The following is a 13,186-nucleotide window of genomic DNA, read 5'->3' on the forward strand; positions in this document are numbered from 1 at the left end:
ATTTGTAAACCTCAAAAATGACATGTCCGAGGTAAACAAGGTGCCAAAAACTTTTAAAGGTTCATCTTAAATCTGTTTTAAACCTATTTAAAGTGAACATATGTCACAATATGTAGTATTAAATCATAACTAATCCAAGATACCTACCTAAAAAAACAAGAATTAGAAATGATCAAAATTCCACACATATGTACATTACAATTATACGTAAATTAGTTTGCCGAAGTGTTCAGGTAAAGAGTTGATTAAAAAAAAAACTCATTGTCAAGTTCAGTTAAGAACAGGTGCATCAGATTCACATGTTTATTTTCCATAAAAAAAAAAGAAATTGGAGCAATACATTGCAACACAAGATAAAGATGACCAATTGAAGGTGAGGAAGAAAAAAAAAATGAACTGACTATACAAAAAGAAAAAGCTCCAGTAATTATCGCCTCTTTTGGAACATATTTCCTCTGCCCATTCCACCACGCCCTCTGCCTCTTGCAGCCACTGTGAAGAAACAAGACAATTGTTTAAGCGATCAATCCACCAAAGCATTTGAGCAAGCCCATGATTGATCTCTAAAATCTAATAAAGCCCACAATATTCAACCAATGGTCAGAATGCATAACAACTATAAATGTTAAATTTATTTTGTTCCTGTTTGCCCCAAATGATCTCTATGCAAAAATCAAAAGTTCCTTTCACCAGTGTGGAAAAATGTCTCTCACCTTGTGCTTTGAGAATGGCTGCCTTGCCTCTTCCAGCCCCAGAACCTTGGTTCTTATTCTTCATACTCTTTAGCATGGGCGCATTCTTTAGCATGTCCGGTAAAATTAGGAAGCGAATCTTGCTGCCGCGGATGTACACTTGCTCCAGTTGGGCCACCCGTCCGTCCCGATAGGTCACTGTGATGTTAGACATCTGTGAAGTGATGGGGGAAAAACAAGATCAAATTTACAACTCAACGGTAATTTCATGAAGGCTTGGGGTGAGGGTAAAAAAAACATGTCTCTCTTGAATTATGGCAAATCAATGAAAATGTTAGGCACATCACCTGGCAGTTCATGTTGTCCTCTGCCTCGATAAGCTTGCCTCTGTACACCTCTCCAGTGTTGGTCTCGCAGGTCACAATGTGTCCCTCGGCCTCATGCAGGACTTTGATGGGCACGCCGATCGACATCTTGAGTTACTTTCCTACAAAATATAGAGCAAGGCATTGTCTACTAAGTATAAATATTACTATTATCGTGATGTTCTTTGGTTGATGAATTGTGGCGCCACGCTGCCCCTCGCAGGTCAGTTTTGGTACTACAACTTTGTTGAGTGTGCTAAAATCAGATCAGTGGTATGTTCCGTTGTGGCAAAAGCAGCAAACTAGCTGCAACGTTGACTTTCAGTTTCATAGTCAAACTAGCAGTAGAAAATGTGCAATTGTGCTTATCTGTGCTCTTAACCTGGCTTAAAACATTAGCAGTAGGTTCGCTAACAATAGCTAGTTAGCTTGTTAGCCACAACCGGCTAGCAAACGCTGAAAGAGTAATCTGAAAGAAAGACCCCAACATTTCTAATAACGACGACACATGAACGCAAGTAATAGTTTGTCTTCTGATCACATTAAATATGAATGGTAATTATTTACACAGCTCTAAAATGAATGGCTCTTACACGAACGGAAGACGCCATGATGGAAGTTGGAATGAATTACAACTGCCGCTCGATCAACTTAATATGAGCAATATTGTAAAATAGAAATATATTATTGGTCTATTTGTCAATTTCTGTATTGTTCTTACCTGGAATGTTATAGCTGCAAAACCACTTTACGCTGCTTGCTTTCAAAAAAGATTATTCAACAACGTGCGCTTGTCGATTTCTTTAACGTTTTGGAGCCTTTTTCCGCTTACCCACAATGCAGCACTGTCTCGTTGAATCACTTCCGGTTTAGTTGCGCGGTGGATTGTGGAACTTGTAGTGTTTACGCGTGTGGTTAAATAAATAAAAACATTCTACTAGGAGCTATTGTTTGAGGGGGCATGTTAATTTTTCAAAGCTTATGGGGGGGGAAAATAAAACTTGATTTTCAGGAGTAAAATTATGCTAAAGAGTATAAATCTATATCACAAATAGACATGATTTTAAGAAAATAAAGCACACAAATATTGATAAATCAGATTAAGCTACAATCCCTGCAAACAAATCCCTGTGAGCCACATACATGTTTTTTAATGTCAGTCTTTCTCCAAGTTAAAGGGATTTTTAACGAGGTAAGAGAAAGTGTAATGGCACAATAAAAGAGATCATCAAATAAACCCGCATTTGATTTCCATTGCATTAAGTTTGAAGGCTGGCGTCAGTGTGAGGCTGCTCTGTAAACACCTCTGGCTGAGTGGTCTGTAGTAGGCTGATGTGTGTGTGTATGTCTATGTCTACAAACGTGACTCTGAAAGCGGCTCCATGGTAAGTATATGGCCTCATATTTGACCTGATAAAAAACACAAGCTCTTTGTTTTGGCTGCATTGGTGAAGTCAATCAGTGAAGCGGCAACATGTTGCTTAGCAGTTATCAAATCACTCGTCAAACTGTCGCGATTTAAGAAGTTCCTTGGTAACAAATGACTTCCCTTCAAACATTGCTTCCCCCCCCCACCAACTTGACTTATTTACACTTCATAAAACAGTTGATAAATATCTGCTGTATCAACAAGTGCGGGCTTTGAAAAAGATTAGCAAGCAGGTTCAAAAGCAACATGGACAACATTCATCATTTATTTAATAAAACCCCAAAATTTAGACGGCAATCAAGCAAATAAAAATATCCTTGAGCCGTTCCTTTCCAGTTGGGTCCATTAGATATCAGAAATAGAAGACCACAGGACCATAGTTTTTTTTTCCATATTTTAGATTTTGCATAATTAAGGATGCGTTGTGTCTATGACAAATCCGTAGAGTGCGTCTGTATAAAGGAGAGAGCTTTAACATTGACGAAAGAAATGCAGCTTCCACTGTCTCTCATTTCCACACTGTCTGGATTTCCATTAGGTATGCAACTATTTGGTAGAGCACCCAACGACGACGTCCACTGGCTGGAGTCGAGGACAAAAGTGTTCATCACAGTTCCGTATGACGAATCGTCTTTACTGAAGTGTGAGGAAGTCCGCTTGATACTGCCGCTCCTTATATCTCGTCCATGGCCGCCCCCGAACCGGAGGCAGCGGCAGTTCCTCCGTCCGAGAACGTGCTGGTGGAGAATCCTCCGAAACGTCTGTCGGAATTCTCGGATTCGATAGGCGTAGATGAAGGGGTTGACGACGGAGTTGGCGTGCGACAGGATGATGGCGATGTTCATCACCCAGATGTGAGGACGTTGGCAGGTGTCACACAGGTAGTTGAAACAGTTGATGATGTGGAGGGGCAGCCAACAAAAAGCAAACAGGCCCACGATGATGGCCAGAGATTTGGCAGCGTGCACCTCCTTATGTAAGGTGGAGCGAAACGAAGATGACGCTTTTGCAGCGTGGGATGGCGCCGGGGAGACTTTTTTAAGGCCCATCAGGCGAAGCTGGCGCCGGGCAGCCATGAAGATGTGAGCGTACACCACCAGCATGACCACCAGGGGGAGCAGCACACAGCCGAAGAAGTTGAAGTAGATCATGTAGTCCAGCGTGACCACTCCCTCGAAAAGACACTCCGTCAAACCTTCGGGACAACTGCTGGAGGCCATCGTGGTGGAATTCCATCCTGCGTCCAAGAGTAAAACAGACGGAAATTATTATTTACTCAAGAAATTCAATATAATAACTGATGCTGTTTTGAAAAACAACCAACCTTTATTCCAGCCTAGCATTGGCGTCAGGCCGATGGCGACTGAGAGCAGCCAGCACAATGCAATGATACCCTTTGCCCTTTGACCTGTTACCAGACTGTTGTACCTGAAAAATAATAAAAATAAAACCCCACAAAAGTTATTTCGGGACAATATCATTTGTTATTTGTTATGCTAACCCTTTTACAAGTTCTAATGAAGCTTTTAAGTTGATGAGGCTTTAAAAACCGAGCCGTTATGCAACCGCTTATGCAAATGCGTCACCTGCTGTGGCTTATGTGAGGTGGAAGAATGTACTGTAGGGTGAAAACAAAAAGCTTTAACCAAGCACGTTTAAACAACACCAGTCAGTGGTGATGCATCTTTCTTTGGCTTGTTGCAGAAAAATAATTTGGCGGTGCCTAGATTAAAGTTACAACGACTTGTCCTAGCATCTTCTCACCTGAGTGGGTTCTTGATGGCGATGTAGCGGTCCACGGCGATGGCCAGCAGGCTGAAGATGGAGCTCTGGGTCAGCACCAGGACGAAGCAAGCGATGAAGAGGCATCCGTGGAATTCGGCGCAAAAGCCAGTACTGGTGTTAAGGTTCATGGAAAAGGCATTTGAAAAATGAGAAAACAATTGAGATAATAATAATATAAAAAAACATAAATAAAAAAATAAATAAATGAATAATAAATAAATAAATAATGATAATAAATAATAAATGATCAATAATACATCTTGTGTTGGTACCTGATAATGATGGCGAAAGGGATGGCCAGCAGGCCCACGGCGATGTCGGCCGCCGCCAGCGACACCACAAACAAGTTAGTGATGCTCTGCAGGTTGGAGTTGAGACACACGGCCCAGCACACCAGGATGTTCCCGGCCACGGCCAGACAGGCGATGGCAAGCTCCAGCCCGATGTAGACCAGCTGGTCATTCTTCAGCATGGTTCTGCTGTCCTCTTCTGCGCCTTTCTTGGCATCCCACGACTACATTTGCGGAAGGGGCGGCGAGCGGCCACCTCGGACGTTTTTCCTGGCGGGTTTCTGTTTGGGCAGGTTTTGGCTGCCGAGTCAAGGGCGGTGATCTGGTGAGGGAAGCGGAGAGAACACAGTCTGAGCTCCTGTACAAACAGCAGGTTTCCCCACCGACACACACACCCCCACACATACACACACATTTAAAAGCCATCTATCTCTCATGTGACAAGGGGAACAGTTTGCTTCTCACACGGGGGGCAAAGCAGACAATACATCTTTTTTATTCTGGGAACATGTTTCCTGAAAGCACAGCACACACGTACAGTATCATTCCCACCCCTTCCAAATGACTGATAACGACACAATAAAAATTAATCAGCGGTATGTGAAAGTTCCTTGTGCTATTATGGAAGTGCGTTTCAATTCCTCTTGGTTGTCAAGACACATTTTCACCGTGTGAGGTCACACTCAACGTCACGCTAAGAATCATAAAACTAAAGAAAGAGATTTTTACATGCTCAAAAATATTCCAATTTAAAATACTGATATAAAGTCCATTTTGCATGCTACACTAATGAATTGGACATTTCTTACCTGTGTTAGGTAGCGGCTGCATCCTCTACACACGTTTTCCATTCATTGTTGTCCTTCCAGCGCCTCGTGGCCACACGTAAACCTGCGCTGATCCTAATAACCGCACACACTGGACCAAAGTCCTACTTTTCCTTTTGTTTCCACTTCCGAGTCTTTCTGAGAACCTACAGGAATTGCAAAAATGCTTGATCCAGCCTGTAAGCAATACAACAATGGGGGCGGGAAAATAAAGCAGGAATGATGTAAAGTTACAGATTCCCTTCAGCGTGATGTTTACAGGCTACAAGTGAAACTATAGTGACTGGGGAACTGCTGTCTTGTTTGTCCTCCTTCCAGATGGCTGCTTAGGCAAAAAGAAAAAAAAATACAAGATGATCATGCAGGCTGTCAGCTTGGAGGAAATGATAAGGACATCCTGCACATCCTGATAAAGGGGACCTGCCTCTGCGCTGTCAATCGATGCCGCCACTCGCACCATGACAATAAAGCGGTGTGTGTGCGTATGTGTCACTAGGAGAAGAAAAAAAAGCATACAAAAATAACACATGAACTCAAATGCTTATTTTAAGTTATAAAAGGGAGAAAGCACAGTTAAACCTCCCTTAGTGATTAGATACTAAGAAAACTTTTCTCCTTTCTATAAATGAATAAATAAATAAACATATAAATAGATATATAATAAAGTAGACCAGTGAAAGTGCATTAAAAGTACCACTTGTGTTGTGTGGGCTCCCTCTAGTGGTAGGTGAAAGAATCACTCAATTAAATGCACTACAAAAAAAATACATTTTATATTTTCTCTCAATACCTTTTTCTTGTTTAACATTTTTAAATTATACATTTATTTTTAGGAATCAGAAATAATTTTGGTTCTAAAATCTCTGCCATGTTTTTCATTACTATGTTGGCCTACTGTATTTCAATTGGTTCTGATTGCGGTACTTGACAAACACTGCAGTAGAAAGTAGGTCAGAATGAATGTGCAGCAGCATCAATGTGTAAAGTGCTACTCATACACTGACGCGTCATGATTTTTCCAATCAATAATGACAATCATAAAAAGACGGAAAGCTAAGTGGAAGAACACGCAGCTTCCTGGACACTATGTACGTAGATACAGGAGATTTTATTAAACATTTGTGTACAAACATTGGCTGCAAATTTTTCCCAAATATGTTTGTCCTCATAGTACAGTATAACTTTGTACAACAGAACGCCAAATAGAGAACGAGGGTCCAAAAATCCAAGACGGGGTGGGAGAGGGGGGGGATACAAAGACAGTCTGTGATTGGCAGCATTCCCAGAACAACACTGAAGTGGAATTTTGGAATTGGAAAGTTATTCATAATTCGTGTTCCAGCTTCAGCTTGCCTTTTCTGGCAAAAAAACCAAAACCCTTTGATTGGAATTACGAGCGGGACGAACATGTGACAAACTTCAGTCGTTAAAACAGGCGGTGACACTTCCAAATAAGTGCATGCCTTTTTTACTTTTCCATTAATTTATTCCTTCAAGATTTTACAAATAAATAGACCCAGCAGACGTTCTATTCAAAGACTCGAACAAAGCTTATTAAATAAATACAAGTAAAAGGCATAAGAGGAGCTAAAGTAAGGACACAGGCAAGAATTTTGACTATCCTTCGTTCCGTTTTAATATTTACGAGTTCAATTTACAGCATCGGCGTGAGAACGAGGGTGGTCCTTCAAAGATAAGACCGATTTTTCAAAGGTCCTGTCTTGAGAAGAGATGTGTGGCTGTTTTCGGCGAAAAAAAGGCAACAGGAGAGATTTCCGCTGTCAGCGTCTTGCTAAACAAAAAAATCTGCGTAGAGGCACGACAGGGTCAGAACGGTGTAGGCAATCGGGACGGATGTCGTTGCGTGTCCTCCGATGCGGATGTTGAAATTGTGCGCTTGCTACACAAGGCCAAAATATGTGCTAGTAAACAACGGTGGCAATCAAGAGAAACGGACCGACACGCTATTGCAATTGTGCTTCCATCCACTCGGATGGCGTGACAAAATGGCCGAATGAAGTAGTCATTCACACACGTGCGTTTCTAAGATATGATATGCTCAAATGATCAAGTCGAAGCACAAAAATGTGTAGCCATAACTTGCTCAACAACACAAACGATGCTTTACTATGGATAGAAATGACAAGCTTTGTGCTGAAGGGACGAGTTTTTAAAATGGACACGTTGGCCAGTTCTAAATGGATGAGACATAAAAATAAGTTAAAATGTGTATAAAAAATAATTAATAAAACAGCAATCAACTAATTGTAGCTAATGATAAGTGTGCAGTGACTATACAATGCAAAAGGGCCTGTAACGGGATCGACTTGTTAAGTCTAGGGACAACAAAATAAATAACATGCCTGCATGTTCATTGTAGACTTAAAACAAAATAAGAAATTTATAAATCCCCCAAATTCTTCAGAAAAAGCTAATAAAGATTCACCATATGTTCGTTTCGAGGGACGGGTTTTTGAATGAAAAAATGGAAACTAACCAAAAGTCAATTATCTGGCCTTGGGGGTAAGCATATTTATTAACCCATTTAACTTGTGGAAAATGGTTTGACTATCTGAGTATAATGAAAAGTAGTCACTTGGTCAGTGATGACACGTTTCCTTCAATGTCCCACATGATGTGACAACGTGATTATGGCGCAGTTTCATTTTTGTTCCGCACATACATTCAGTGGGGCGTGTATATTATCCAAACCTATCACTGCGGTTTTAAAAATGGAGACATTTCTCCGACAGAAACCGTGAGTGCACCGCATCTGTGCTACTCAAACATGCACTTCTACTTCCAGAGATGAGATGACGTAAAAAACGTTATGGCGTTATACTCACCGCCACGGGATGTTGAAGACCGTGAGAAAAGCTTGTGTTGCTGTCGCCTTCAGGAACAAGCAAGAAACGGGAGTATCTAAAACAACAAGGCTAAATTCCTCCTTATTTACCGCAAGGCTTCAAGTCAAGGCTAACCGCTAGCCGCCACTGTAATCAAACCGCTTAAAGTACACGTAGAAAAAAAAGTCTCTCCTCCGAGACCCTGGAATAAATTACATTTAACAATTTAGATTATAGCGGTAAAAGAAAAATTAAGATTATGTACAACAAGGAACACATGAGCAACAGGATGCGACAAGAAGGAGGGAACATTTCCCATGATAGAAAATATATTGCTTCCCGGATATTTAAGCTAACAGACACACAAAGAGAGAGACAGAATGTTCCTTTGTGGTCGGACACAAACTGCAGGTGGTGAAATTGCGGTCCATTAGGAATAAACACCTTCCTTCGATAAGTCCTTCAAGTTGCTGCGTTGGCCTTCACCTATAGTAAACAACTTCTGTAGGCCTGGCATGAGATAGTTCCGGTAAACTCCACAATTCCACTCATCCTTATTTTGGGGGGGGAAATGTGCTGAGATGAAGTCTGGTTTGAAATGGACAGACACGTTTTGTCTTCACTTGACCATTGTCTGACAAATCGAGGCCCAAATCACATAAAAACACCTAACAAGCAGGATTTTTTTCCCCCTGTTGACTAATATGGAGAAAAACCAAGGAACGTAGATGAAAGAAGGAGATCCCCAAGAGAAAAAAAAAAATCCTTCCTACGCGACGTAGTCAATTCAAAAAACCTACTCCAGTGAGGCATCGTGCTTGAGGTAAACACAGTTGTTTCTATACCTCCGTGGAGAAGAGGATGCTCTGTCGTTTACTATCTGGAGTGGGGATGGTTTCCAACTGGAGGAAATACAGCAACACCTGGACCTGGAAAAACGGAATAGAAATGTTCGGGATGCACCGATACCAAGTATCGATACTTAGGGCATTTTTGAATATTCGCTGATTCGTAAAGAGATGAAAAGCACAAAATGGTGGCTGACCTGTGCCATGACCTCCAGGGACCAGCTGTCCCCCATGCTGATGGGCTGGGTGGGGTTGGTGGGGATTTTACTGTCTTTCTCGGCGGGTCTCAACAGCGTCGGGCCAAATACGGTGGCCAGGTTATGAAGCGACATTTTGTTGATGCTCTCCTTCTCCGCCACCCTGGCACAGAAGACGACAGACCCCACGTGTCACATTTTCACATCTCGCATTGTGCCGACGCCCACGTGACACTCAAGCCTTTTAATTAAGCCAAATCTCCATGGTAACCAGAAGATAATATGCAGATGTCGTTTGATATCGCCCCCGCAGCTTCGAATTTGATTGCATGAAATCAGACAATCGAAGCGAGTGCCGCCGCATAATCAAATTCCAAATGATGTGGAGGAAACGAGATTATGAAAACGTACCTCTTCAGGTGGTCCAAGAGGAAAAGGAAGGTGACCAAATTGGGTTCGGGTAACGACAGCAGCAGGTTCAACATGCAGCTCTCCTTGGCGACGCTGTCCGAGAGAGCTGCGGAACAAAAAGACGATCACAAATGAACCGTTTTCCCCGAATGGTGAGCCAAATTGACGAAAAGGTCAACGCACTGATGCCTCCCGCAAAATTGGGGTAGAGCTCATCGGTGAAGAGCGGCTCCGGGAGCTCTCGGAAGTACAGCTTCAAGGTCCCGGCGATGGCGTTGACGTCCATCTCGCTCATCATCACCGACACGTCTTTGTGATCTACGCGGGAAGGACACTTTGTAATGACGGCGCCACCACGCTACTTTTATCCAAACGTCGTTGAGGTCTACTCACTGGTGTCGAAGGCCGTCTTGAGGGCCTGGATGTCGGTGGCCACTCCAGAAACTCGATAGATGCCCACTTCCTCCATTCCCCTCCGCTCGATCTCCTCCAGGCACTGCCGGACTATGTAGGGCACCTTGGAACGCTCTCGTCTGGATGGAAATATGCACAAAATAAGAAGTTTAATCCAATAATGGATGAAGAATTTGCATGCCGCAAACTGACTTTGTAACGGTGGAGATCTTGACCCCGAAGACCCCCATAGGTTTCCGCGAGGGCATTTTCTTCAGGCTGAACTCACGGCTGGTGAACTTCATGGATAGTTTGACTTCGATCTGTCGCAGGAAGTCGGGACTCGGGTTAGAAAGCACCAAGTGACAGGAGGAGTACGTTTTGACCGATGCAAGAATGCAGAATGTGCTAAAGATGGGGGTCAAGTGTGAGAAAAGTTTATTGACGTACCCCGTTCATTGGAATGACAGTTCTTTGCCAGTCTTTTCCTTGGAGAGCTTGAGGGTCCAGCTGAGTGGTGGAAAAAAAATAGAAAAAAAATATTATTTTCATGACTATTGTTTTTGCAATAAATAAATAAATAAATAAACAAAATAATAAAAATAATAATAAAAAAAACAGACTAACATACATTGACAAAATAAAATAATGTTCATTTTCCAATTTTATGCCAAAAACTCTTACAAGAAATATCAATGTATTGCAACTTAAAAAAAATAATAATAATAATAAAAAAGAGACATCTAACTAAAATAAAATTGCTTATTTTCAATTTGTGGCTTTAAATTACAACACATTACAATATCAGGAATTGCCTGTGTCAGCTTTATTTTCTATTGTCTGACCTGCATTGTGTTGTTTCACTGTCTAAAAGAAATACAATCCACTCCCCCAATCCGGCAAATTGTGTTGTTTTAAGGACAATCATGCAGTGCTGTGTGCAGCATTTTCCCTTTTGTTCTGATTTGCACAGATCATTGTGCTTGGAATGACATCATCTGTGCAGTGGTTGTGTGCCGACCAATAGAGGGCGCTGTCATTCCCTTTGAGCAACGTGGAGGCTGCGTGAGTAAAGCGCTCGCTCCTATTAGATGCAATCACATATTTTCTCCTCTTTTGTAGATGCAGAACGTTTTAGGTCTTTTCTGTAAAATATCATGCACCCCATTTGCAAATCGAATTAATTATATTCTTTCCTCCTTTGTTACTTTTATTCCATCAGCTTGTGACGTCTAACTATTATTGGTATAATTTCCTTCTGTGCAATGCAAGTGTGAAATGAGACGGCTCTTCACAAAAAATGAAAATCCAAACCTCTTGTCAAAGATTCTATTAGAACTACTTCTGATTTTCCTGCCTCATTATAACCCGAAAGAAACCCGCTTATTAACATTTCAATTCTGCTCTTGTGAGGGCAATTTCCTTCAGTCCATCCGCCCCCGAGTGTCCTCTCATTACATAATGACGGCAAAGTGATCCAATCTGACGATTCACGCTCGGTTTAAGTCATTCACGGGACAATAACGTGAATTTCATGCTCGGCGGCGGCGCCGCTGCAGATAACCCGCCTGTAATGAGTCACGGCGGGCTCTGCGGAACGGAAGGTGGTGACGTCATGTCATACCGGGATCTGTCCTTTGCCCATGATGCGGTCCATGCTTTCGCCGTCCTCTTTGTTCTGCTTGCTCTTATTGTAGCACTTCTCGTAGCAGAGCAGCCGCAGGGTCTGCGAGCCCTCCAGCTCGATCTCAAACTCCTGGCGAGGGCAAGAAAATACATCTGTGTTTATAGATCCATAAATATTTTTTTTTCTGTAACACAAATCAGCGCAATCCAAAACGTATCGACGCATTTTGCATCTTTCTCGGTGACGTACAAAAATCAACATTCCCTCCCGCATATGGTTGGCACATGGCGTCGGGGGTTCGCTTCACATTAGGACAGATGCGAGTCATCACCAGCAGCTCCTCATTAGCTGCCATTACTTCCACTCTGCTGAACAAACTCCTCAGAGACTTTGACGGCAAAACATTTCATTGCCCCCGAGCAGCCGATTGGGTCCGACTTTCCACATCCAGCTGCGCCGCTGACGTGAACATCCGCTAAATGCGTTATATGTTCGTGGGGGCCGCCGTGTATGTCACGCTTGGGTTATTTAATATAACAACACCGTGATTGTGCTAAGCTAACATAAGGTTGCTCACCTCGTTCCATTTGGGCTCAGTGGTGTATCGATACACTCTCGTCTTGGCTTTGTTTGAAAAGAAGCCGAAAGAATCCACCTCCAATGTGCAATAGAGATCTGCAAGAAATATATTAAAGTCGCATGAAGTGGTCGGAAGATTTAATCATGATGATAAAAGTACCAGACTAACAGCTAAAGGCGGCATTTATCTTGAACCCGAGTCCTCGGTCGAGTGAATTAGTGAGAACTTAACGTTAATTTGGTTTGATCTGTTTGGTTTTGCCCCGTATGACTCACTCAAGCTCTGTTTGAGGCCGGAGGCGGAGTGGACGATTACATTCAGGAACCCGCAGAGACCCGGGGCTTCATCCTCTGGAAAAACAGTCAGAGGAGAGAGATGGAAAAAGGATACAATAAACAGAGAGGAAGCATTAAGAAAAACATGCCGATCTGTGTTTGTGCTGGAAGACCATGCGGGCTAATATTATTTCTGCACTGTATCAAACATTTGGCTTGACATTTTTTCTTTATATTGAAACAAATCTTTTTTTTTTTTTTTTAATAGAAGTGAGACCAAGAAGGTCATCTCATTTGGATAAAACAACAACAGCAAGTCTCTCACCTTCTTTACAGACACTAAGTGGGATGTGATGGACCGTTTGGAGCTTGACGCAAGAGTTGGTCAACATTTGGAGCTCCATGGAAGATAAGGAAGCGGCTTTAAAACCTTGAAAAGAAAGGGGAGAAAAAAAAATTTTAGAAGGAGAATGGAAAAAAAGATCAGGCTGTATGTCGGGTTGAGGGAAAAAAAAAACCCTACATTTCTTCTGCTGCTCTTTGATGAGCTCCTTCCACTCCGCACGCTCGTAGTCGGATGAAATGAGGAAGCTGTAGCTCTGAAATGCGACACAAATTATT

At 42.3% G+C, this 13,186-nt stretch overlaps 3 protein-coding genes across 4 annotated transcripts in view; all 3 read right to left on the reverse strand.

The window, feature by feature from the left end:
• Nucleotides 1-269: 269 nt before the first annotated feature.
• snrpd3l (small nuclear ribonucleoprotein D3 polypeptide, like) lies at nucleotides 270-1,937 on the reverse strand. Its single transcript, XM_049737966.2, has 4 exons — nucleotides 1,779-1,937; nucleotides 1,040-1,179; nucleotides 714-906; nucleotides 270-492 (listed from the first exon to the last, which is right to left on the reverse strand). The coding sequence occupies exons 2-4, from the start codon at nucleotides 1,163-1,165 to the stop codon at nucleotides 428-430; spliced, it is 384 nt and encodes a 127-aa protein (XP_049593923.1). The 5' UTR covers nucleotides 1,166-1,179; nucleotides 1,779-1,937; the 3' UTR covers nucleotides 270-427.
• Nucleotides 1,938-2,720: 783 nt separating this feature from the next.
• On the reverse strand, nucleotides 2,721-6,110 carry adora2ab (adenosine A2a receptor b). The gene is made up of 5 exons (XM_049737935.2): nucleotides 5,371-6,110; nucleotides 4,544-4,883; nucleotides 4,251-4,382; nucleotides 3,811-3,914; nucleotides 2,721-3,723 (listed from the first exon to the last, which is right to left on the reverse strand). Exons 2-5 carry the CDS (start codon nucleotides 4,741-4,743, stop codon nucleotides 2,915-2,917), a joined length of 1,245 nt encoding a protein of 414 aa, XP_049593892.1. The 5' UTR covers nucleotides 4,744-4,883; nucleotides 5,371-6,110; the 3' UTR covers nucleotides 2,721-2,914.
• Nucleotides 6,111-6,477: 367 nt separating this feature from the next.
• bcr (BCR activator of RhoGEF and GTPase) overlaps nucleotides 6,478-13,186 on the reverse strand; it is a 35,721-nt gene continuing 29,012 nt past the window's right edge. For both annotated transcript variants that reach the window (XM_049737892.2, XM_049737891.2), the window contains 12 exons: nucleotides 13,089-13,164; nucleotides 12,891-12,995; nucleotides 12,566-12,640; nucleotides 12,288-12,385; nucleotides 11,708-11,839; nucleotides 10,534-10,593; nucleotides 10,297-10,406; nucleotides 10,084-10,223; nucleotides 9,874-10,008; nucleotides 9,691-9,796; nucleotides 9,280-9,442; nucleotides 6,478-9,163 (listed from right to left, as the gene is read on the reverse strand). In XM_049737892.2, coding sequence (XP_049593849.1) covers nucleotides 9,074-9,163; nucleotides 9,280-9,442; nucleotides 9,691-9,796; nucleotides 9,874-10,008; nucleotides 10,084-10,223; nucleotides 10,297-10,406; nucleotides 10,534-10,593; nucleotides 11,708-11,839; nucleotides 12,288-12,385; nucleotides 12,566-12,640; nucleotides 12,891-12,995; nucleotides 13,089-13,164 — 1,290 coding nt within the window. In that variant the 3' untranslated portion in view covers nucleotides 6,478-9,073. The remainder of the gene's footprint in view (nucleotides 9,164-9,279; nucleotides 9,443-9,690; nucleotides 9,797-9,873; nucleotides 10,009-10,083; nucleotides 10,224-10,296; nucleotides 10,407-10,533; nucleotides 10,594-11,707; nucleotides 11,840-12,287; nucleotides 12,386-12,565; nucleotides 12,641-12,890; nucleotides 12,996-13,088; nucleotides 13,165-13,186) is intronic.

Source organism: Syngnathus scovelli, chromosome 13, assembly GCF_024217435.2.
Source record: "Syngnathus scovelli strain Florida chromosome 13, RoL_Ssco_1.2, whole genome shotgun sequence".
NCBI classification, from domain to species: Eukaryota; Metazoa; Chordata; class Actinopteri; order Syngnathiformes; family Syngnathidae; genus Syngnathus; species Syngnathus scovelli.

Excerpts from the sequence above, each read along its gene's own strand:
- snrpd3l (XM_049737966.2), bottom strand. The coding sequence starts at position 1,165 with ATGTCGATCGGCGTGCCCATCAAAGTCCTGCATGAGGCCGAGGGACAC. Across the intron at positions 907-1,039 it reads AGGACAACATGAACTGCCAG|ATGTCTAACATCACAGTGAC; the intron begins GTGATGTGCCTA and ends ATCACTTCACAG. Across the intron at positions 493-713 it reads AGCCATTCTCAAAGCACAAG|TGGCTGCAAGAGGCAGAGGG; the intron begins GTGAGAGACATT and ends GTTTCTTCACAG.
- adora2ab (XM_049737935.2), bottom strand. The coding sequence starts at position 4,743 with ATGCTGAAGAATGACCAGCTGGTCTACATCGGGCTGGAGCTTGCCATC. Across the intron at positions 4,383-4,543 it reads CCTTTCGCCATCATTATCAG|TACTGGCTTTTGCGCCGAAT; the intron begins GTACCAACACAA and ends CCTTAACACCAG. Across the intron at positions 3,915-4,250 it reads GCCATCAAGAACCCACTCAG|GTACAACAGTCTGGTAACAG; the intron begins GTGAGAAGATGC and ends ATTATTTTTCAG.